Raw genomic sequence first — 23796 nt, forward strand, 5'->3', positions numbered from 1 at the left:
TATCTTATATATATATGTATGTATGTATATGTATATATATATATGTATATATATCTTATATATATATGTATGTATGTATATATATGTATATATATATGTATATATATCTTATATATATATGTATATATATATCTTATGTGTATATATATATATATATATCTTATATATATATATCTTATATATATATCTTATATATATATATATATATATATATTTTATATATATATATATATTTTATATATATATATATATTTTATATATATATATAACTTATATATATATATATCTTATATATAAGATATATATATATAAGATATATATATATATATCTTATATATATATATCTTATATATATATATCTTATATATATATATATCTTATATATATATATATCTTATATATATATATATATCTTATATATATATATCTTATATATATATCTTATATATATATTTTATATATATATATATCTTATATATATATATTTTATATATATATATCTTATATATATATATTTTATATATATATATTTTATATATATATATTTTATATATATATATTTTATATATATATATATATTATATATATATATCTTATATATATATATTTTATATATATATATTTTATATATATATATTTTATATATATATATTTTATATATATATATATATTATATATATATATCTTATATATATACATCTTATATATATATATCTTATATATATATATCTTATATATATATCTTATATATATATCTTATATATATATATATCTTTTATATATATATCTTATATATATATATATATCTTATATATATATATATATATCTTATATATATATATATATCTTATATATATATATCTTATATATATATCTTATATATATATATATATCTTATATATATATATATCTTATATATATATATATATCTTATATATATATATCTTATATATATATATCTTATATATATATATCTTATATATATATATATCTTATATATATCTTATATATATATATATCTTATATATATATATATATATCTTATATATATATATCTTATATATATATATATCTTATATATATATATATATATATCTTATATGTATATATATATCTTATATATATATATATATCTTATATATATATATATATCTTATATATATATATATCTTATATATATATATCTTATATATATATATCTTATATATATATCTTATATATATATATATCTTATATATATATATATATCTTATATATATATATATATCTTATATATATATCTTATATATATATATATATATATATCTTATATATATATATATCTTATATATATATATATCTTATATATATATATATCTTATATATATATATATATCTTATATATATATATATATCTTATATATATATATATCTTATATATATATATATATCTTATATATATATATATCTTATATTTATATATATATTTATCTTATATATATATATCTTATATATATATATTTATCTTATATATATATATATGTATATATGATATATATATATATATCTTATATATATATATATCTTATATATGTATATCTCATATATGTATATCTTATATATGTATATCTTATATATATATATATCTTATATATGTATATCTTATATATGTATATCTTATATATATATATATATATCTTATATATATATATATCTTATATATATATATCTTATATATATATATCTTATATATATATCTTATATATATATATCTTATATATATATCTTATATATATATATATCTTATATATATATATATATTATATATATATATATATATTATATATATCTTATATATATATATATCTTATATATATATATATCTTTTATATATATATCTTATATATATCTTATATATATATATCTTATATATATATATATATCTTATATATATATATATATATATATATATATCTTATATATATCTTATATATATATATATCTTATATATATCTTATATATATATATCTTATATATATATATATATCTTATATATATATATATATATATATATATATCTTATATATATCTTATATATATATATATCTTATATATATCTTATATATATATATATCTTATATATATCTTATATATATATATATCTTATATATATATATCTTATATATATCTTATATATATATCTTATATATATATCTTATATATATCTTATATATATCTTATATATATATATATCTATATATATATATATATATATATATATATATATATATATATATATATATATATATATATATATTTATATATATATATATATATATATATGAGAGAGAGAGCGACCCATTTGGGATTTTTCCTGTTCTGGATTTTACCGTCTCTCCCATTGGATTTTTATCATATCCTTTTTCCGTTTCCTGCTTTTTCAATTCCCTTGAATCCCTTCAAACTCTCTGAAGCTTCTAAATGATTTTTTTCGATGACAAATATGATAAACTTCGTATTATTTGTTTCCTGCAAAATGTATTGCGTATTTTGCAAACCTCTTCCCTCTGACGAGAAGAACTTCATTCCTTGAAACTCCATGGAATAAGGTTTTCTTGTTTTATTTGTACTCCTTGTCGAATGATTAAAATTTTGTAAACCTCCTTTATTGGTTTACAATTGTTTTGGAACATATAATCCATTTTCAATATCAAGATTTTTTTATGTTATATATACTGGAGAAATAAAACAATTCTTAAATATTATATCACGCGATGTGCTTTCTCTTGCCTATAGTGTTCATTTCCATTAAATAGGAAAACATGCATTTCTACTCCCTGCAAACACAAACGCACGCAGAGTGCTGTCATCCGTGACATTCGATTTTAGAACAATAATTAATCCTGACGGGTGAAAATAAAACGTGACAGCTATCCAGGATAAATTATTTTAATAAAATTAAAAAATAAAACCAAAAATAAAAGTGACGAACTCACCCGGGCAACGTCAGGCCAGAACCGTTAATAATTCTATAATATGGACATCGTTAGTTTTTCAACTCATTTTGTAAGGCTATTTAGCTAGAGTAACAAATTTTTTTAATAATAAAATTAACAAAATATTCTCGGGCAAGGATTGCTCGCAACAGCTAGTATAATAAAAGTTCTGGACACAATAGAATAATATAGAAATTTATCCTCCACAAAAATGGCGAATTAGTTAATATTTATATGATATTCAACTCCAGTTTTACTAAGCGGAGATTTTGGTTTTGCAAGCACCTGCTATGATGCCAATGTGCATAACGCGTCATTATTATTTTACATCTAATATATAAACGGCTATATGCCTGTCGATTTGTCTGTCTGTTTCCATATTTTAAAACTCTATCTCCTCCGAAATTAAAGGCTACAGAGTTGCGTTAGGGGCCCCAAATGATTGGATGTTTTACGGGTCGTTCTTTTATGGGTTTGTAGCTGGTTAAAATTGTTTTTAAGGGGTCCAAAAATGGGTAAGAATTGAAAAAATCATTAAACATTTTTTTACATTCATCTTAGTCTATTTTTAATTTTCAATTTTTCATCTGTTTGTATGCGCGTCACGTTGGTACAGTGGTAACATCACCGGCTTTGAATGCCACAGTTTCGGTTTCGATTCTAGCTGATGGCACCCAAATGCTTTTTTTTCCCCTTTTGAAATCACTACTCCATAATAATATATATGAAATTTGGACTAATTAAAATATCATATTTAAGCGTATTTTACGCCGGGCAAAGCCGGCGCCTCCCGCCCGCTAGTCTTTTCATAAATACCTTTCTATTTCAGATTTGAACCGACATTAATATTTTAATTTTATTTCTCTTTCCAGGTGTAATGTGCGCACAACGTTTGATGGCCCTTCTTTTTCAACCCAGTGTTTACAAAATGGAAGCTGGAGCCATCAGCCACCCAAATGTTGGGGTTCGTAACATTTTTCGGTTTCATTATTATATCTCATCTTTGTCTCTAAAAAAATACACCCATTCCTGCGCCCTCCAAATCAACAGAGATTAGACCATTCCTGTCATGATCAGCTCCCTGTTGATTTTGCGATGGGAGTTTCGTTCTGTGCAGTTCATCCTCCTAAGCCTTGCCTTCTCTCTGTGAGGAAGAGTTAATTTATTGCTAATCGCCTAGGGTGCTCTCACTAAGGAATGCTGACGGGTCTGCTCAAGCACTTTTTGCAGCTCAGAGTGCCCCTCCTCGGGTGTACTGACTTCTCAGACCAAGTTTCCGACCCTGGTGTCAAAGTTTTTGCATTGGAAAAAAACTAAACAACAATAATATTTCTCCAATGTTGCTGCATGGTAACATTTAATGCTGCTAAGATTAAACTGCTTTCCTTTAACAGTTGTTAAAAAAAAAAAAAAAAGCCTTTCAACTGAGGATAACACTCTACTTGAGAGCCTATCCTTCAAACTCCAGTCAACAAAAATTGACACAAATATAATGAGGACATTGCTAAGGATACTCCAAAAAAAGTGGGCTCCCTCTATCGTGCTAGAAAATTATTCATACCAGAAACTAACCTATATGTTTACAAAAATTGTTGCTACATCTGGGCTAGTGGATCTACCACCAGTCTCTCACTTTTAAGGTAAAAAAAAAGTCTCGAATCTAAATAGGTCCTGCACTATCGACCAAGCTCAAATTTCTGTTTCATCATCGCAGTATTGCACCGTATGTCTGTTCTACAAGCAATTTAATGAAATGTGTTCTGATGATTTCATAACACTTGTGTAATCTCGACGTACATACTCGTAACTAACCCAACAAAGAGCAAAATTCCGCCTCTTCAGTGTTGAGTCATCTAGATGCCAGAAAGCTTTCAATTCTGGTATTTTATTCCCTGTAATTGTTAGACTTCGGAATTCCCTCTCTGTTTCCCAGGCTGTACTGACATTGAGACAACAACATGATGACTGGTAGCGATGTTGAAACTTAGCAGAAAGTGATTATTTCAGAGGATGGTTCAATAAATTTTGTAATTAAAAACAACAATGTTGTAGTCAACTGGAAAGCAGTCCGCAGTATTGTGTTCCATATACGGATAGTTTTTGGAAAGGAACTTTGCACATGGAATTTCTATTTACTTTTAGATGCATATAGGAAGATAAGAAAATTATTTACAGACGTGTGAAACAATAAGGCCATTTGGGGGAGAGGAGGAAAGCCCAACTCCTCACGTTTGGGAGCCTTATATCCAACCTCCCGTGTCCTTTTAAGTAAGTAAAATGTAAAAAAATGTGTTATGGAAAACATGGCGAATGTAGGTACTCTTCGCCTAACTCAGGCTGACAGTTGTTAGGAAAGGCGAAGGCAACAGGGTTTAAAAAATAAAGGTCAGATCAATGTTGGTTTCCTTAAAAGTAAAATTCAGAAAAATCTGTTTAAATTTAATAACAAATAATATATGTTTTTCTCTGTCTCTTTTTCGTCGGGTTGTTTTCGTCATCACAAGAGTTATCACATATTTTGTTAGAAGTGCGATACAGTTGACCAGCTCGACTTTCGAGTTCTTAAAACGCTTCTTCATATGTTCAAATAAAAGAATTCAATTTTTATAAAAAAAAGCAAATGTGCTTATTCCTCATTTCATACGGAGTGCACTTTGAGCATTTTCATATTTAACGGAAATGACGTCAGGAAATAGACATGAAATCTAAAATAAGACTCGCGAAGTAGACGTCACAGACGTTATAATAACTTATTGATCTAAAGAGTGTGTGTCTATCTATAATGCCTTTCCTATTTCTCCTTTTCTTCCATTCTATATCTATCACGCTATCAGTTTTCGTTTATGAGGGAAAATTTGCAACTTAGTTGAAATTAGCGACGGTCGCAAAAAGTTGGGATCCGATCTTCATCGACGACGGACAGGTTGTGCCAGCTCAATGTTTCGAGGCTGTAAAATGCTTCTTCAATGTCAAAATAAATTTCATACAACATTAAATTCCAGCATCAAAGGTCCCAGTTTAAATAATTCATTCTTAGGAGAAAATTAATGCGGACGAAACCCCAACAATGCAGATAACATATCCCCACCAAACAGATAACATATCCCTCATTTATCTAAAGAAGGTGTGCCTATCGTTTTATCGTGTAGCCCCCAGAAAGCTGATTCTGATTGTAATTCATGTGCCGTTCCAGACACCCTCCCCCCACCGGACACGGACAAATCAAATTACTCTCTCCAGTAAGCAATAGTAACTCATGGTTGTAACTAGACGAAACAGAAGAGACGTTGCTCGCCTGTCTCTGTTTTATCGTTATTTTCATGTCAAATGTTCGTCTGAGCTCCAATCTGTGGTCCCCCCTCGCCAAACTTTCACAAGAAACACTCGTCTAGCTGAAAACACTATCAATAATTCCCCCCACTCTTTATCTGTGCCTAAACCTAATCTTAGATTCCGTGAACAAACTTTCTGTCTTAGAACTGCACACTTGTGGAACTTTCTTCCGTTTGCCCGCTTTCCAGCTGACTATAATATGGTCATCTTCAAGTCCAACGTAAACAAGTTCTTGATGAGTCGTTCCCCTTAAGTAATCCAATTTATCAAATTTCCACTACTAATAATTATTACGACATTGACCCATTGACCACTGTACGCTTGTTAAGCCTTATCCTCGAGTGGCCTCCGGACCTTTATAAGTTGTGACTTATTTGTAAAAAACAACAAAAAAAACAAATATGAATACTGTATTCAGTAAAAACACTTTTATTTAGGATTCGTTTATTGGAGTAAGTTTCTTTGTGTATATTTTTGTGTCGTTTGTTAGATCGCAAACCTTAAACGAAAAACTTACATCATGTCTGTTACAGTTGCTACAAAAAAAAATCCTTAATTCCTGATGCAGTCCTCCACATATATAGGAACCAAATACATTCTAAGATGGAGTACTGCTGTTGTATCTCGGGAGGTGCCGGTCGGTTGACTCTTTTCTGCCGTGACAAAGTTTAAAATGGACTTTGCTATCTATTCGTCTTTTATATCCAAATAAATTTCATACTACATTAAATTCCGGCACCAATGATCCCAGTTTAAATAATTCATTCTTAGGAGAGAATTAATGCGGACGAAAACACAACAATGCGAATAGAAAACTCACCAAGTAGATAACATATGCCCTCATTTATCTAAAAGGGATGTGCCTATCGTTTTATCGTGAGCCCTCAGGGAGCTGATTCTGATTGTAATTCCTGTGACGTAACAGTCGTTCCAGAAATCGCCCCCTCTACCCCGCTGGGAGGAACCGCTCGGTTGACTCTATTCTGCCGTGAAAAAGTTCAAAATCAACTTTGCTGTCTATTCGCCTTTATATCCTCCTTAAAACAGAAGAGATGTTGCTAGCCAATCTCTGCTATGTCTTTGGGTTCAGGGTACGATCTAGATTGAGCCACCATCCCTGATTCCCTTCTAGAAAAACATTCACAAGAACTCGGCCAGCTACTATCACAGCAAATAACTTTCCTTTCTTTCTTTCTATCTCTCTACCAAAAGTCACACAGAACTTCCATGAACAAAGTTTCTTTCCTAATATATCCTATCTGTGGAATAGGATACAACATGGCTGCTCCCCAGCCGACTACAAAATGGTTGTGTTCTAGTCTAATGTAAATAAATACTTATTGAAGTGTTGAAAAATGAAGCCTTTAAAGCAGTCTTCGGGATATTCCATTCACTGTTTCCAATCCTCTTATGGTGGTGAGAATCGTCCAAACAGCAATCCTTTAACCTTTATCCTCGAATTGCACCATGGCCTTGAGAAGCAATGACGCAGTAATAAAAACAAAATGGCCTAATACAATTGTGTGCAAGTATACAAATCATGTATGAATTTACAAATATTTATTTTTTAAAGAAATAAATCGTAAGCTCTTTTTTTAAACGCTGGGTTTGGCATTAAATATCTAAAAAAAAAAAAAAAAGAAAAGAAAAAAGAGGAGATATGCCGTAAAAGAAAACAAACAAACAAACAAAAAAGCAACCAAATGAGTTATTTTAAAAGAAAACCAAATCGTAATTGAAAGAAGCGTTTTTATTTTAGAGGATTTCTCAGTTTAAATGAAGTGTTCAAACTTTGAAGTTTTCACTTCAATCATCCTCAATTAATATAAAAGAAACTTTAGTTTCGCATAAATCTCATTACAAACATCTTGCCTTTCTTTCCAACTTAATCTTCAATTAACTATATACGTGTGCCGAGGTACGTGTGTGTGTGTGTGTGAACAAGCGTGCGTGCGTGCATGTGTGTGCGAGTGTGTATCTCCTTATGGACAATAAAGCGTGTGAATGTATGTGTGCGTGCGTGCGAATATGTGTATGTGTCTCCTTCTGGACAATAAAGAAAGTTCAAATCTCTTCATTTCGCGTTTGATCGTCTTACTGGATCAGAGACAATGTTTGCTTTTAGCTGACGTCTGAGCTCTACTTGAAAATTGTTAATTGCTTCTTCAAGAGTTTTGTTTTTGTTTCTTTAACTGGAGCAAACAGATCTGAAGTGCAGGGAATACTACAGACAAATGGATTCCGTCTGTTTCTTGTATCAGGTAAACAAGAAAGTTCTTGCGGTTTTAACTTTTAAATTCAGATGAACATATCTCGGCTCAAACCAAAATTGATTGAAATAAGCACCAGCAGAATCAACACACTTTTGCCAACGCAAAACAAGTGTGTGTATGCCAGTAACGTAAAGATCTGATGTTCTGGTGGCAATGAAGTCGCTAAAGGTGCTTTTGATATCGCTTAGGTTTTTGAAGCATTTCTAGCGTAGAAAATTGTGAAGGTGTTTGAAAAAGTGATAATCGGTGGGTGAGAAGCCTGGAGAGTATGGCGGATGAGGCAGAGTTTCATTACCCAATTCGTTTAACTTCTGCAGATTCGGTTTAGCAACGTGCGATCGGACGTTGTCATGGAGTAGAATTGGGCCTTTTCTGTTGACTAATGCTGGGTGTCGTTCTCGAAGTTTCTGCTGCATTCTTCACCATCGTAATGATTTCACATGCATTCAAAAAGTTATAACGGATGAAACCGGTCTGAGACCACCAAACAGTCAGCATAAACTTTTTGGTACAACTCTGGCTTCGGGAAGTGAAGTATCATGGAGCTTCCTCGGCGTCTAACCACTGAGCTGAGCATCATCGGTTATTAAAAAGAACCCACTTTTCTTCGTAAGTCACAACTCGGTTGAGAAACGGGTCGTTCTTGTTGCGTAAAAGAAGGAAAGATCACATTTCATAACGGCGTTTTTTTTTGGGGGGGGGTCGTTCGATTCGTGAGGAATCCATTTATCAAGTTTTTTTTGTCTTTCTAATCTCTCCCAAGTGGTTGGAAATCGTCGTATACGTTATATCTAATTCAAAAACAAGTTCCCGAAACAGTTGTGCGTGGATTGTCTTCGACTAAGGATCTTAATTGACCGTTGTCAACATCCGATGGCCGACCACTACGCTCATCATTTTCAAGACTATCGTCGCCACCACAAAAATTCTTAAACCACCATCGTGCTGTACGTTTAGTAGTGGTTCCTGGCCCAAACGCGTCAATGATATCGCGATCGGTCCCAGCAGCTTTTCGGCCTAGCTTGAATTGAAATAAGAAAATTGTGCGAATTTGCTTTTTTCCATCTTGTATTCAATGTTCTGAAAAGAAGACATTAAAATGATTAGATAGAGCGAAAAAAAAAACACTCTTTAAAATAATATATAAAGTAAATGTATTCCAACGGAAACTTATTTGGAAATACATCATTTGAAACCAAAATTAAAAATTCCGTAAGAACTTTCTTGTCAATCTAATAATTTATTTTATGTTATTCTCATCGATTGAATACGAAAGCAGCCAGCATCATAACACATCGATAAAAAAACCCATTAATTGCAAAATCTGATCTTTTAATCTTAATTAATATTTCATTTTTTTCTAAAAAAAAAAAACTTATTAATACAGTAATACCTCGTCGTTGAACGTTTCTGCGGTTAAACAACTCTTTATTCAAACGAAACCCTAAAGCCTTTTCTTGCCTTGGTAGTCGAACGAAATTTCGGAGTTCGAACCGCCAGCTTCACTTTGAATGTATGCCCGCCTTTGGAGCACTGTTTCGCTTGCTTGCTTCCCGGCTGAATACAACATTGTAGCCTCCAAATCCAATCTAAACAAATTTTTTGTTAAGTCGTCCCCATAAATAATTAAATTCTACCCAATTTACGCCATTAACGATTACTACACCATCACCTTACATTCATGAACCCTTATCCTCGAGTGGCCTTCAGGCGTTGATAAGTGGTGATTCCCAAGTTTAAAAACAATAAAGCAACGCTCTTCTTCAACTGAATGCTGTGATTCATACTGGTCGGATCAGATCAGTGGTTTGGTACGTGATTTTTTTTTTAAATGAAGTGTGACAACCTACCCACCTCCAACCACCCCGACGATGTCGCTATGCGAGTCTAAACTTTTCAACTGTTTAGACTGTGTCTAAGTTAGTCTTAGTACACCAGCGTGGTAACATAACCCTATAATTCGATTGGTCGATCGGTTTAGCATAGGACGATATAGGACCACGAGGTGATCAAGAAAAAAAACAATAGAGACCAGAGCTTCGAAACGACATGAACGAATCCGACATAGTCCGGGACGACACCAGTCCGAAGCAGTAACCTCCCTATTCCTCCCTGCTTCTTCATCCACCCCCTTTTGCCATCAACTGATCACTGAAAGGCAAGCAATAAAGTCGGTATTACAATCCGCAGAGGTACGAAAAAGTTGTCAAAAACAAATATATAACAAATGTTATCAAAGGCAAGATAAGTTACTTTCTCAACCAAACTGGATAAGTTTTTAGTGTTTTTTTTATGTAAAATGTTTATTCGGTTTGAAAACCAAGTAATATTAAGCCCTACCGAGAAACAAGAAAAATGGCTACGATATCTTTGAAGATTCGACAAAGACTTCCAAATAAGAAATAAAACAAAATTGTGAAGAAACTCACCCAATAAATATTACCGTGACATTTATTGGGGTAGGTTTCTACAACTAGTTTGTTTTATTTCTTATTTTGAAGTGATTATCAAGACTTCAAAGATGTAAAGAGACCTCAAGGGTTTAGCTACAAATAATCACCAACGCTTCTGCAGATCGAAGACAAAGGATCGCAGCCATTAAGGGTGGGATACCCTTAGATCCTTGTTAAGCACACTCCTAGTGAAAACCCATTGTGCAACATCGATACACGTATGATTATATATTTTTCTAAGGGGTCACTGCTTATCAAAGCCCAAAGGTCACTCAAGGGTAAGGGTTGAACATTTCAGTAATGATCGGCAATGGTGGAAATTGGATGAGATTTGATTATTTAAGAAGACCGCTCATCAAGAACTTGTTTACATTGAACTTGAAAACGACCGTGTTGTAGTCAGCTAGGAAGCAGATTCGTGGTATTGTTTTTTTTACACACGAGCAGTTCTAGGAAAGATACTTTGCTAACGATGTTTTCGTTTAGTTTTAGGCGCAGACAGAGAGTAAGAGACATTGATAATTGCGGTTGTAGATAGATGAGTGTTTGTTGCAAACCAGAACAGGGCGACTTATCCTCGAGTGGTCTTCAAGCTTTGATAAGTAATGACATCCTTCTAAAAAAAAACTTATTCTTATTTATTACCTCTTTTATGGAATGTTCAGTTCCAATCTATCACCTCTCCACCATTTTTATTCACCCTTTCATTTGTTCAATGCAGTTCACACATCTTCAATCACTTACCAGAAGCGAAATAATTGGTATCAACCCCTTAGCCTTCATTCTCGCTTTTTTTCCTTCCCCGTTTTTTATTCCGTTTGCCATGTCACACAATATGACGACGTTAATTGATGGGGACATGTAGCACATTAAAACTTGTGCAAGGAATTCGGAAATTGTCACATCCCTGCCTGACTTAATCATCGTCACCCTCCTCATCTTTCGCGCAATTACCAGCATCTATTCTGCCGCAGCATGCCTCGACACGTTGCCCATCCATGGCTCAGGAAATAAGGAGTTGTCTTCTTCTTCTTAAAAAAAAAGAGGAGGGGGAAATCCCAAATATATGTAATATATATATATATATATATATATATATATATATATATATATAATACATAATGCATTTCAGAAGTTTGCACCGCGAAATCTACATCCAGCTAAATTTGTAAACTCTTCGATTTCACAAAGTATATATAAATAAAATCAATAATAGAAAATCCAATATATATATATATATATATATATATATATATATATATATATATATATATATATATATATATATATAGTCTTGGAAGTTTTTAACCTTTAAAACTATACAAAAAAATATTTTTTATCATTCGTTAGAAAACCATCTAGTCAGTAAGTCATTTAATCACCTGCAATCACTGCATCAACTCGCTCTCGAATTTACTATAATACCAATGATTTATTTTTCAAGGGATCATCAGTTGTTTACCATGAAACACTGTTTCGGGGATATATATATATATATATATATATATATATATATATATATATATATATATATATATACATACACACACACACACAAATGATCTGACACATTTGCTGTTCAAAATGATTAAATAACAATGAAAAAACAAATTTTTTAAAAAATATACTAAGCATGCCATTTTATATCACGCCGCCTTAAATGTTAAATCGTTCAAATAACACAATATTCGACGTTCATGAAAGTTTTTAAGAACTCGATGGAGCATTTCGGGTGAAACAGAAACACTTTCAGAATGAATAACTCGTTTTAATTCAAGAGATCAGGCGCGATGGCTTAATACCCCCCCCCCCCAAAAAAAAAAAAAATCAAAAGGGTTTTGATCAGGGATCTTTCGGGCTAACCAATATCACCATGTAAAGAATATTTCCTTTAAAAAATGCATAAATACAGATATAAGTGAAATTTTACCTAATTATAATGAAATAGCATTCTAGGTACATTAAAAAAATATTTTCTTTATTTAATAGTTATTTTATTGCCTACCTACAAATGTGAATATCTATAATATAAATATCACCTGTATGTCTGCCTACAACTTTCGAGTGGGACAGTGGATTTTCATGATATCGATATCGTTTTGAAGCGCGACCATTCATACGACAAATATCGAAGAATTGGCTGAAAACATTGATTCCTTCACTCTCAACTAGGAACTTTTCTGCAGGGAAGGGTCGCTTTTTTCGCCGATATTGTCGAAAGTCATCTCCTATTTTCGATTGACTATCCTTAATTTAAACATTCGCCACTTCCGGTTTGGCGATGGAAGCAACGGCAAAGACGTCACGTTTTGGGTTTTTTTGTTTTTTTTACGTTCTTTTGCTCCATTGTGATACGGGTTCGAGCCTGCCTGCCTACTACAACTTTTTTTTTTTTTTTTTGCTCAACACACACCTCCAAACACCCGGGCACCCAGGCTAATCCTATATCTATATATGTTTGTGTGTATATATATCTATATACATGCGCACAAACATATATATATATATATATATATATATATATATATATATATATATATATATATACACACACACAGTAGCGTTCAAAACTAATGGACAGAATTTAAACCTAATTTTTGTTAGAAATAATAACTCTGAAAAGCTGAACTTTTGACAACTGGTAGTCGTTATCATCCATAATAACATACTAAAATTTGAATCATTTGCAAAGGATAGAAAAAGAATTATAGCAATTATTTATTTATTTTCAAAATAGGGACATCAAAAAATAAGAGACAAAATTGAGAAAAACAGTGTAAAGAGTATTCTATAGTCAAATATTTTGATTTCCTCTAAAGAATATGTTTTACTTAGTTATTTGTAAACGTTGCATCAGGTTAAACACCCAAAACTTGATTACTTTATGAGACAAGCTATTGTGAAGCTACGCAAGGAAAAGCACACCATTAGAAAGATTCCAGAGAAAGTGAAACGTTCCAAGAGTGTTGTAGGCAGGGTTGTTAAATCCTACAATGATACTGGCAAAATAGTTAGTACTTATAAAATCGGCAAACCTCGCAAACTTCGGAAGATCAAATAATGCAGCATATATCATTAAAGGACCATTTTAAGTCTTGCACAGAAATTACAAGGGTTATGAATAGCACCTCATGTATTAATGTGTCAAGACAGACTGTTTCTAGACGACTGCAAGAAATAGGGTTGTTTAATCGAACCCCAGGGAAGAAACCACTTGTTAGTTCGAAGAAGAATAAGAGGAGATTATAGTTAGAATTAATGAGAAAAAAAAGATGAAGAAATCAGAAAAAAACAAAGAAATAATCGGTACAAGTCCAGAATTCAACTTAATTAAAAAAAAAAAAAATGCAGAAAAATCTTTATGGTGTGCATACCTGTTAGAGAATGAAAATGTCATATTCTAAAAATCATGTCATGTTTACGAAGGTCACATCATTTGATCAAGTAGTTTGAGGAGTCGTAGACAACGAAACATGTGTCAGTGGTATATTATATTTTAAACAAAATAATATATATATGTGTGTGTGTGTGAGTATGTTTATGACTTGCAATTTGTGGCTTAGAATTATTAATCTTTTTACTCAAAATATATATATATATATATATATATAAGTAAAAAGATTGATAATTGTAAATTGTGAATTATATATATATATATATATATATATATAAGTAAAAAGATTAATAATTGTAAATTATGAATCAGTTTCAAAAGGAACGACAAACAAAATCAACTTTAGTGTACGATCGTTTCGGAAGCGATATTAATTTTATTAAATTGAAAATAATTGATAAAGGTTTTTTCTTCGAACATAATCTCCTCATCAGCAAAAGATAAGGGTGGAGGGGTTTAAGACACCAAAATGAATAATTATTTAAACCAAAACTAAAAACAGTCTATCCTGCCTTGACAGAGTACAAAATATACTTCGTGGCTTAGTGGGGGATGCCCTTTTCTCTTCCCTGCAACCTCTCTCCCACAGAAGAGACGTTGCGAGCCTATCCTTGTTTTATCGTTATTTCCATGGCAGGTGCTCGTCTGAACTCCAATCTCTGGTCCCCCCTCGCCAATCTTTCACGAAAAACACCCGTCTAGCTGAATCCACTGTGAAAAACTTCTCCCACTCTTTATCTAAATCAAAACGTAGATTCCATGAACAAAGCTTCTTTCTTAGAACTGCACGCCTGTGGAACTCTGTTCCGTCTGCCTGCTTCCCACCTGACTACCACCTGGATGTGTTCAAGTCCAACGTAAACAAATTCCTAATGAACCGCCCCCTTAAGTAAACACTTCATCAAATCTCCACACTAACGTAATGTACTTGCAATAACCCTTATCCCTGAGTGGCTTCCGGGCCTTGATAAGTGGTGACCACCGTGTAAAAAAAAAGTTTGCAAACACGTATGTAGAGGTTCAGGAAAGTCGTCAATAACTTGATGGATCATTTCGAGTGGAATAGCAGCAATTTCAGAACAAATAACCCGTTTTAATTCAAGAGATCGAAGGCGGTGGTTGAATACTTTTGACTTCAAATACCCCCTCCCCCCAAAAAAAAACAGTCGAAGGGCTTAGATCAGGGGATTTTTGGGATCAACCAATATCAACATATCAAGAACATTTCTTTAAAAAAATACATAAATACAGATATAAATGAATTTGGACCTAATTATAATACAATAGCATTTTACGTATATTTGAAAATTAAAACAAAATCTTTTAATTTTTATTTAATATTTTACCTACAAATGTTAACATGCTATATAAGTAGGCCGCCCAGCATTGCCCGGTCGTAAAATACGCTTAAATAGGATATTTTTATTAATGCAGATTTAGTATTTATAATCATATTAGACGCAATATATAGTAATGATTTAAAAAGTTACAAAATATAGTCATGCGCCACTACCCAGACTAGAAACCGAAACGTTTAGCTTATGATTTATGTTTTTCCCTTGACGTTAATGCCTTAGCTATGAAGACATGTATGCTGCAAGACTAAAAATTCAAACAGAAACAAATAGCTATTACATTACGCATGCATATTCGTAATGCTGTCTTCGACCTTCAACAGGCAAATTCCATTTCTTTAATTTTCACACTTTGCGCCGATTTTTTTTCTTGCTAAAACACAAATATAAAGTTTCGCATTGGTTCGAATACCCTATATATTAAGTTCCATATTTGACAGAGGAGTCAAATGCTCCTTCAGACTTTTAGAGACTACGGATACTCACCGTAAGGTTGCCTGCGCGGGAAATTTTTTGTGGCAGGAGGTGCGCAATCTCCAACGACACCTGTCTTGAGTGGATAATGTTAAATACCAGTGGCGAGTGAAGTGCATGTTTAGGACGGACAGAAACAAATGCTGAGATAATTGGGGAACACATACAGCGTCTAGAATTCCCAAATGGTCACCCATCTGATGCTAACAAGGCTCAACGTTGCTTAACTTCGGTGATCTGACGAGAACCGGTGTGTCACCGCTATTATGCCGTATATGTATATGCACACATAAATATATACAGAAAGTGGTTCGTGTTTACTATAACATTTTACGCAAATATTATGCAAGTATAAATCATGTAGAATATCTGCATGAATATAATTACACGCGATAGTTAACTAAAGATGATCATCCCATAAGAAAACCTAAAAAAAAAGTGGATTTATTAAAATGAATGTTTAAAATAAAATGCAAATTAGCTCTTTTGCAGATAAACGACCCATATATAACAAAGTCGTATTTTCTTCTTAAATACAGGGTGCCCCCCAAAAAACAAAAGCTAAATGGAGGCCACCTAGAACATATGCTGTAGAACGGAGAAAAAAAAGGCCAAAGACGCTAGTGTTTTGATGCGATGTTTTGAATATAATAAACTAGTTATGACCAAAGTTTCATTTCCTTTGGACAAAACACTAAGAAACTGGGCCTAATTAGAGTCGGGCCCGTTTTTTTTTTTTTTTTTTGGTCACCCTGTAAATAGAAAAAAAGATTTTTAATATCAATACAATAACAAATAAAAAATATAAATGTATAAATTATTTTCAGTCAAACAACAAAGTAGGTACATTTCGTTATCGGATTTCGTCGTGGTTTAACTGATCTCTGTAAGTTAATAGATTTTCTTCTTTTTTTTTATTTAACTTCAGTCAGTTTTAAGAGATCAAGGGAGCTAATCCCTCCTGGAGCTAACACTTGATTCTGTTATGATTTAAATTTATATCCGAGGGCTCTTTTAAGAATAGATGTTGTTCCCTTTATGGCTGCTATTTGTATCTCGTTACAGCTTGGTCTTCCAGGGATTGCTTCTAAGTATTTCTGAAGGTTCTTTTTTTATTAAGCTAGTTACTCCTATCAAAACCGGTATGATGTTTATTTCTTTCAGAGACCATGTCGTTTTTAGATCATTTTTTAGGTCCTGATATTTTGTTATTTTTTCCCGTTCAGCTCTATTAAGGCCAAAATCATTTGGGACTGTGACATCGCAGTTCTTTCGGGCTTGTTCCATATTACAATATCTGGTTTGATAGCCTTGTCTTTTATGTATCGGCCCGCCTGTATGTCTTTGTCATAGAACACGATCACTTTTCCATTTGATGTTATCGGTGGTGGTTCATGTTCCCAGATGTTCGTTGCTCTGCCAAGTTGCATCTCTCCACAGATCTTCCAATGGAGGTACTTATATACTTTGTTGTGACGGGCAGTATAAAGGCCATCTGCCAATAAGATTGGACATGCAGACATTAGGTAGCTTGGACTCTCAATTGCTGAGTGGCAAAACCGGCATTGGCCATTTGCTTGTAGGCCCGCCATTTTTTTTTAATCCATTTGTGAGTAAGCCCTGATCTTGACTGGCTATAATGAGTCTTTCCTCATCAAATGGAAGTCTCCCGCTCTTGAGCCATTGGAGTGAAGCATCTTTGTCCATATATTCCTGTTTAAGCTCCTCTAGGAACTTTCCTGCTCTTTTGTGTTGTTCCCATCCCTGTTTTTTTTTTTGTATCTATCTCGATTTCGGTTTGTGTGTGGTTAGGGTTATGGTTGTTAAAATGGCAGGGTGCTTGCTTCGCATGCAAAAGATCCAAGTTTAACCTGAAGTATCTTGAAACCGGACATGATTCTAAATTAATGAGAATTGACTTTAATATTTTATATGTTTTATCTATTCCTCAACTTTAAGTAATTCGGTTTAATTTCACGTTTAATCTCTGTTCTAAATCCTCCCAGGTTTCGTATCTTGTGTTTTTTCGGAAAGAGAGAGAGAGAGAGAGAGAGAGAGAGAGAGAGAGAGAGAGAGAGAGAGAGAGAGAGAGAGAAAATAGTATAGATGCACCAGCCCATATGTGGCAACGATACTCCATGCATTGTCAAATGATGACTTGGGATACAGAATACTCTAAGGTATTTGTTCCAATTCATCTTGCCAGTATTTCGATGTGGTAGCAAAATGAGTTCCTGTCATTAATGTTTTACAAGGAGGAACTAAAAAGTGGAGCTCATGCGAGCACCGTCTGTGTTACAATAATACAACAAAAAGTAACGTCTTCTTTGTGAAAAAGGGTTTTAGGAAAGAGAAAAGATTACTCCTTACGAGAAAAGACTGTTGTGTAAAGCCTCTCCCTAAAAGTGGGATTGACAACGAAGCATGTTTTAATTCAGTTTTTATTCAAAATTTAAAAATCTGTTTAGACGGTGATACAAATAGTACAAATTGAATAAATATTTGTTATTTTTAATTATTTATAAATTCTAGGTGGAAATTTAACCAAATTTGTATTTAAAAAATAACAACGATTATTACACAATCGTGAAACTAAAAAAACATATTGGTAGTCATTTTGGTTTCGTTTCTACACGAAGATTTGTCTGAGAGAATGAATGGTTTTGCAAGACAATGAAGAATGGTCATTCAGATAAAAGTATCAATCATTCCAGAAAACGCTCAGAGAAAAACGTGTACGTCAAGTCATTCTTGCAGCCAAGAGTTACAACTATAATTATAGACTTGCCAAGAGGAATTAAAATCACTTTAAATTTCCCTTGCAAAAAAAAAAAAGTAAAAAAATGTAAAAAAAAATTTTTTTCCGTTTTTCCTCCTATTTTTATTTTTTATTATTTAATCATTGGCTCATGAGAAATTGTAATTTACATAATTTTCACTTCAGCTGGTATCGATGGTTCAACATTTTTTTGTATCAGAATGTTTATTTAACAAAAGGAATTTGCATAACTATCAGGAATATTAACATTAATAACATTAAAAGAAGATATTATATAATCAATTGGAATGCTTATTGAGATTAATACTATTCATTTATTTATTGCGGACATTTATCCTCATCTTTTTCATTGTTGTTTCACGACGTTTCGGCCAATTATTCCTCTGGCCTTCGTCAGATGGTTACCGCGACAGGATAGGAACTCCGAATCCCCTAACTGCATCGGTCCTGGATATGACCTTAAACTATATCCGATAGTGAGGCCCCAGCTTGCAGGCTTTGGAGAGTGTTGAGCCACTCTTTAATTGCAATTGCTCACAGGTCCATTCTGACCCGGAGTGGTAGTACCTGTTAGGATCCCAACTGTGGGTTAAATAGAAACCGACTTGAAAAAAAAAAAACAAATATATTCTATTAAAATATTTTCTTCAAAATCTTTGGATTCGGCATTAAATAACCTGCAAAGGGTTGATATGCCGTAAAACAAAAACAACCAAAAAACATAATTGTATCCTCAGTAATTACTGCCTTCCATAGTTGTTGTCGTCTCGCCACGTTTTTCCTTCAGGGCCTGTGGCGTAGTGGATAGAGACGTTGAATCTCTATGGTTCCAGGTGAGCATTGTCTGAAGATAGCGGTTTCAAGCCGGCTAGAGGATTAGTTGGACAAAATGAAGCAGTAATGCTGAGAATGCAGGTAGGAGATTCAGAGTTCCTATCCCGTCGCGGTAACCACCTGACAAAGGCCAGGGGAATAGTTGGCCGAAACGATGTGAAAGAACAATTAAAAGGTGATGATGATATTCTGCAATAAATATATCGACTAAAAGAAGATCGGTGAAAGGTTACATCGGCTGAAACGTTGTGGAAAAAACAACCAAGATGAGAATAACAGTCCAAATAATACAAAAAATTATTATTAATCAAAAATATACATTCATTATATAAAAAAACGGAATGGACCCGGATTTATTAAAAAAAAGAAAGAAATACAATTAACACAATTTGCGTTTTGAATTTCTAATGACTATGTTCCGTGAGAAAGCACAAAAAAAACAAACATTTTTCATTATTCACCAATAATATCCAATGTGAATACACCTGCGGATGATCGGAGGTTGCATCGACCGAAACACCGTGGAAAAAAAACAACCAAGATAAGAATAATTTCCCAAATAATACACGTTTCAACTGAATACAGAATATATTTGTTTTTATTTTTTTAATGTTATTCTTACTTCTTTCTAACAGGATTTAGTCTAGACAGGTTGAATCGGCTTCTCCTGTAGAAGGAAGTTTCATGGGAATATCAAGTTCACAACGGTCCCCAGGCGCATGTATATCCAGGTTAAGGGAAATGACAACGTTAGGTTTTTGCAGTTCTTGCAAGGAGATGACGATGTGTTTCTACATATAGCACCTGGTATTTCCACGTAATCACGCATCTGTTACTGACCAGGATCAACGTTGCTTAACTCCGGTGTTTTAATGCAACCTGGTGTGTTAACGCGATTATGCAGTATATTCCCTTGGCTTCAATCGTATCCATTAGTGCCCTACGGCAATCGCCTTGGAAACCGTAACTTATGGATTTTGAATATCTCTACTGAAAGGGATGAAGAGCGAGAATCTTGTATTGTGTTGAAATCCAACAACAATGTCAACAACAAATAATAGAAACGGCAAGGATGACTTTTTTCTTTTTCTTTTTTCTTTTTTTTTTTTTTTTTGTTGTAAAGTCGATCAGTTCCGCAAGAGTCTTCCATAATGAACGTAAGTTCCCATTTTCAAACATCCTTCTTTATTGGAATCGAATGGAATCTAATAATGGATGGAACTTTGTTTTCTTGCTCTTCGCGCTTAAATTGTTTCAGACAGCGCCTATCAGTCGGCGCAGCTGAAGCAAATACACATCGACAGAAAATATAACAGAGAATTTCAGATCACGGCAAACAACAAACAACCTTAACCTTCATACCACGCGCAGTAAGCGTAATCTTCCGGACATTAGAAAATATCATCGTTGAAGAACAAAACACGGATTCTCAACTACTGAATTCTTTAATTTGCCTCCACGACAAAAAAAAAAAAAAAAAACATACTGATGATGGCGTATTTCGTCGAAATATTAATTTTAAACAAGTAAATGTTTGTTTATTTTGCAAAAATGTTGTAATTTGGCTTATAAACGTTTATCCTGGTGGGACCAGATCAGGCTGTTTGAAGATATTAGCTTCCTGAGACAAAATGTACCTAACGTTGATGCTTTTTGTTTTTCTACTTCCTTTTGCAAAATTTAACTATGTTCTGCAAAACCAAAAACAACCATCCCCTTTTCCTTCTTCCCGATTCCTCTTTTTCTTTCTATCTTCCCCACTTCTTGACTGGTTTCTAACTTAAAAATGTACCAAACATTAATACTGTAATCTTTTTCCCTCTCCCATTGCAAAACTCATTCATGTTCTGCAGGGCAGAAAACAAAAACGATAAAATCCACTATAAAACAACCAAACCAAACACTACAAACTATCGATTGAAGATAAAAAGAACTTGAAGAATAAAAACCGTCTACAGAATAACTGGATACAATATGAATACTATTCCAAAATAACTGGATGCGGAATTAATTTCCCGAAAAAGGTTGAAACGCCATAAAACAAAACAACCAAGCCTAAACGTATATTATACGTATTTCATTTTTAGAGAATATATATTTATTGACTTATAATTTTGGTCCGTTTTCAGCGCAGCACGTGTTCTATGTTCATTTCTTTATTAGTTAAAACTCTTATACAAAATAAACACTTTTTAATTTCTTCAACCTTAGGTTTTTATGATCCCGGACAACACCGAAACAAGTCTGTTAGTATAATATGAATGTTAATTATTTGTATCATTCGGACTGACGTTCTCAACTTGGTTGTTATTTTAATAATATTTCGGTCGATGTAACCTACAACTTTCTTCAGAGGTATATTGTCGAACTAAGGAATCTTTGGGTTGAACTCGGAAATCTTTCAGTTGAATGCGGAAATCTTCATGAAATTTCAAAATAAGATCCGTTATTTAATCCGTGGAGGAGAGCAATGGCTGAGTAGATGTCCTAAGTAATGTGCAACGGTATTTTGAGTGTTTGTTCGTATTGAGGATTGAAACTTTCAAGTGCTTTATCCTAAATGCCACGTGTCATTGCAGACAATTTTAGAGGTTTTACGCCTATTTTCACTTTTAGATGCACAATCTTAATAATCATCTCTCTATATCACTATTTTATTATTGCATTATTTATATATATATATATATATATATATATACATACATATCTATATATATATATTATTTCTATATACATATATATACATATATATCTATATATATATATATACATATATATCTATATATATACATATATATATATATCTATACATGTATATATATCTATATATATATACATATATATATATCTATATATATATACATATATATCTATATATATACATATATATCTATATATATACATATATATCTATATATATACATATATATCTATATATATATACATATATATCTATATATATACATATATATCTATATATATACATATATATCTATATATATACATATATATCTATATATATACATATATATCTATATATACATATATATCTATATATATGCATATATATCTATATATATGCATATATATCTATATATACATATATATCTATATATACATATATCTATATATATATACATATATATCTATATATACATATATATCTATATATATACATATATATATCTATATATATCTATATATATACATATATATATCTATATATATCTATATATATATACATATATATATCTATATATATACATACATATATATCTATATATATACATACATATATATCTATATATATATACATATATATCTATATCTATATATACATATACATATATATCTATATCTATATATACATATATATATATACATATATATCTATATATATACACATATATATCTATATATATACATATATATATATACATATATATCTATATATATACATTATATATAGATATATATGTATATATATACATATATATCTATATATAATGTATATATATAGATATATACATTATATATAGATATATATGTATATATATACATATATATCTATATATATATACATATATATATACATATCTATCTATATATATATACATATATATATACATATATATACATATCTATCTATCTATATATCTATATATATATACATATATATATATATACATATATATATATACATATCGGTGTCGGTGGGGCATTAGAATACGCCGACTGCCCCCCCCCTGCAGAGGGTAACAGTCACTTAATGAGGGTCCTGGATATGATCTTAAACTATATCCAGTGGTGGGGCCCCAGCTTGTGGGCTTTGGGGAGTGTGGAGCCACCCTTTAATTACCATTGCTCCCAGGTCCACTCTGACCCGCAGTGGTAGTACCTGTTAGGTTCCCAACTATGGGTTAAAT

The 23796-nt window shown here is 31.8% G+C and overlaps 1 protein-coding gene across 1 annotated transcript in view; it reads left to right on the forward strand.

Moving 5' to 3' along the window:
• Positions 1-23796, forward strand: part of LOC145291944 (protein lev-9-like) — a 1240163-nt gene that overhangs the window by 1030992 nt on the left and 185375 nt on the right. The window contains exon 14 of the mRNA XM_080137869.1: positions 3848-3939. Within this exon, the coding sequence (XP_079993995.1) occupies positions 3848-3939 (92 nt within the window). The remainder of the gene's footprint in view (positions 1-3847; positions 3940-23796) is intronic.

Source organism: Euprymna scolopes, chromosome 13, assembly GCF_053919585.1.
Source record: "Euprymna scolopes isolate OS-2025 chromosome 13, ASM5391958v1, whole genome shotgun sequence".
In the NCBI taxonomy this organism is placed as follows: domain Eukaryota; kingdom Metazoa; phylum Mollusca; class Cephalopoda; order Sepiida; family Sepiolidae; genus Euprymna; species Euprymna scolopes.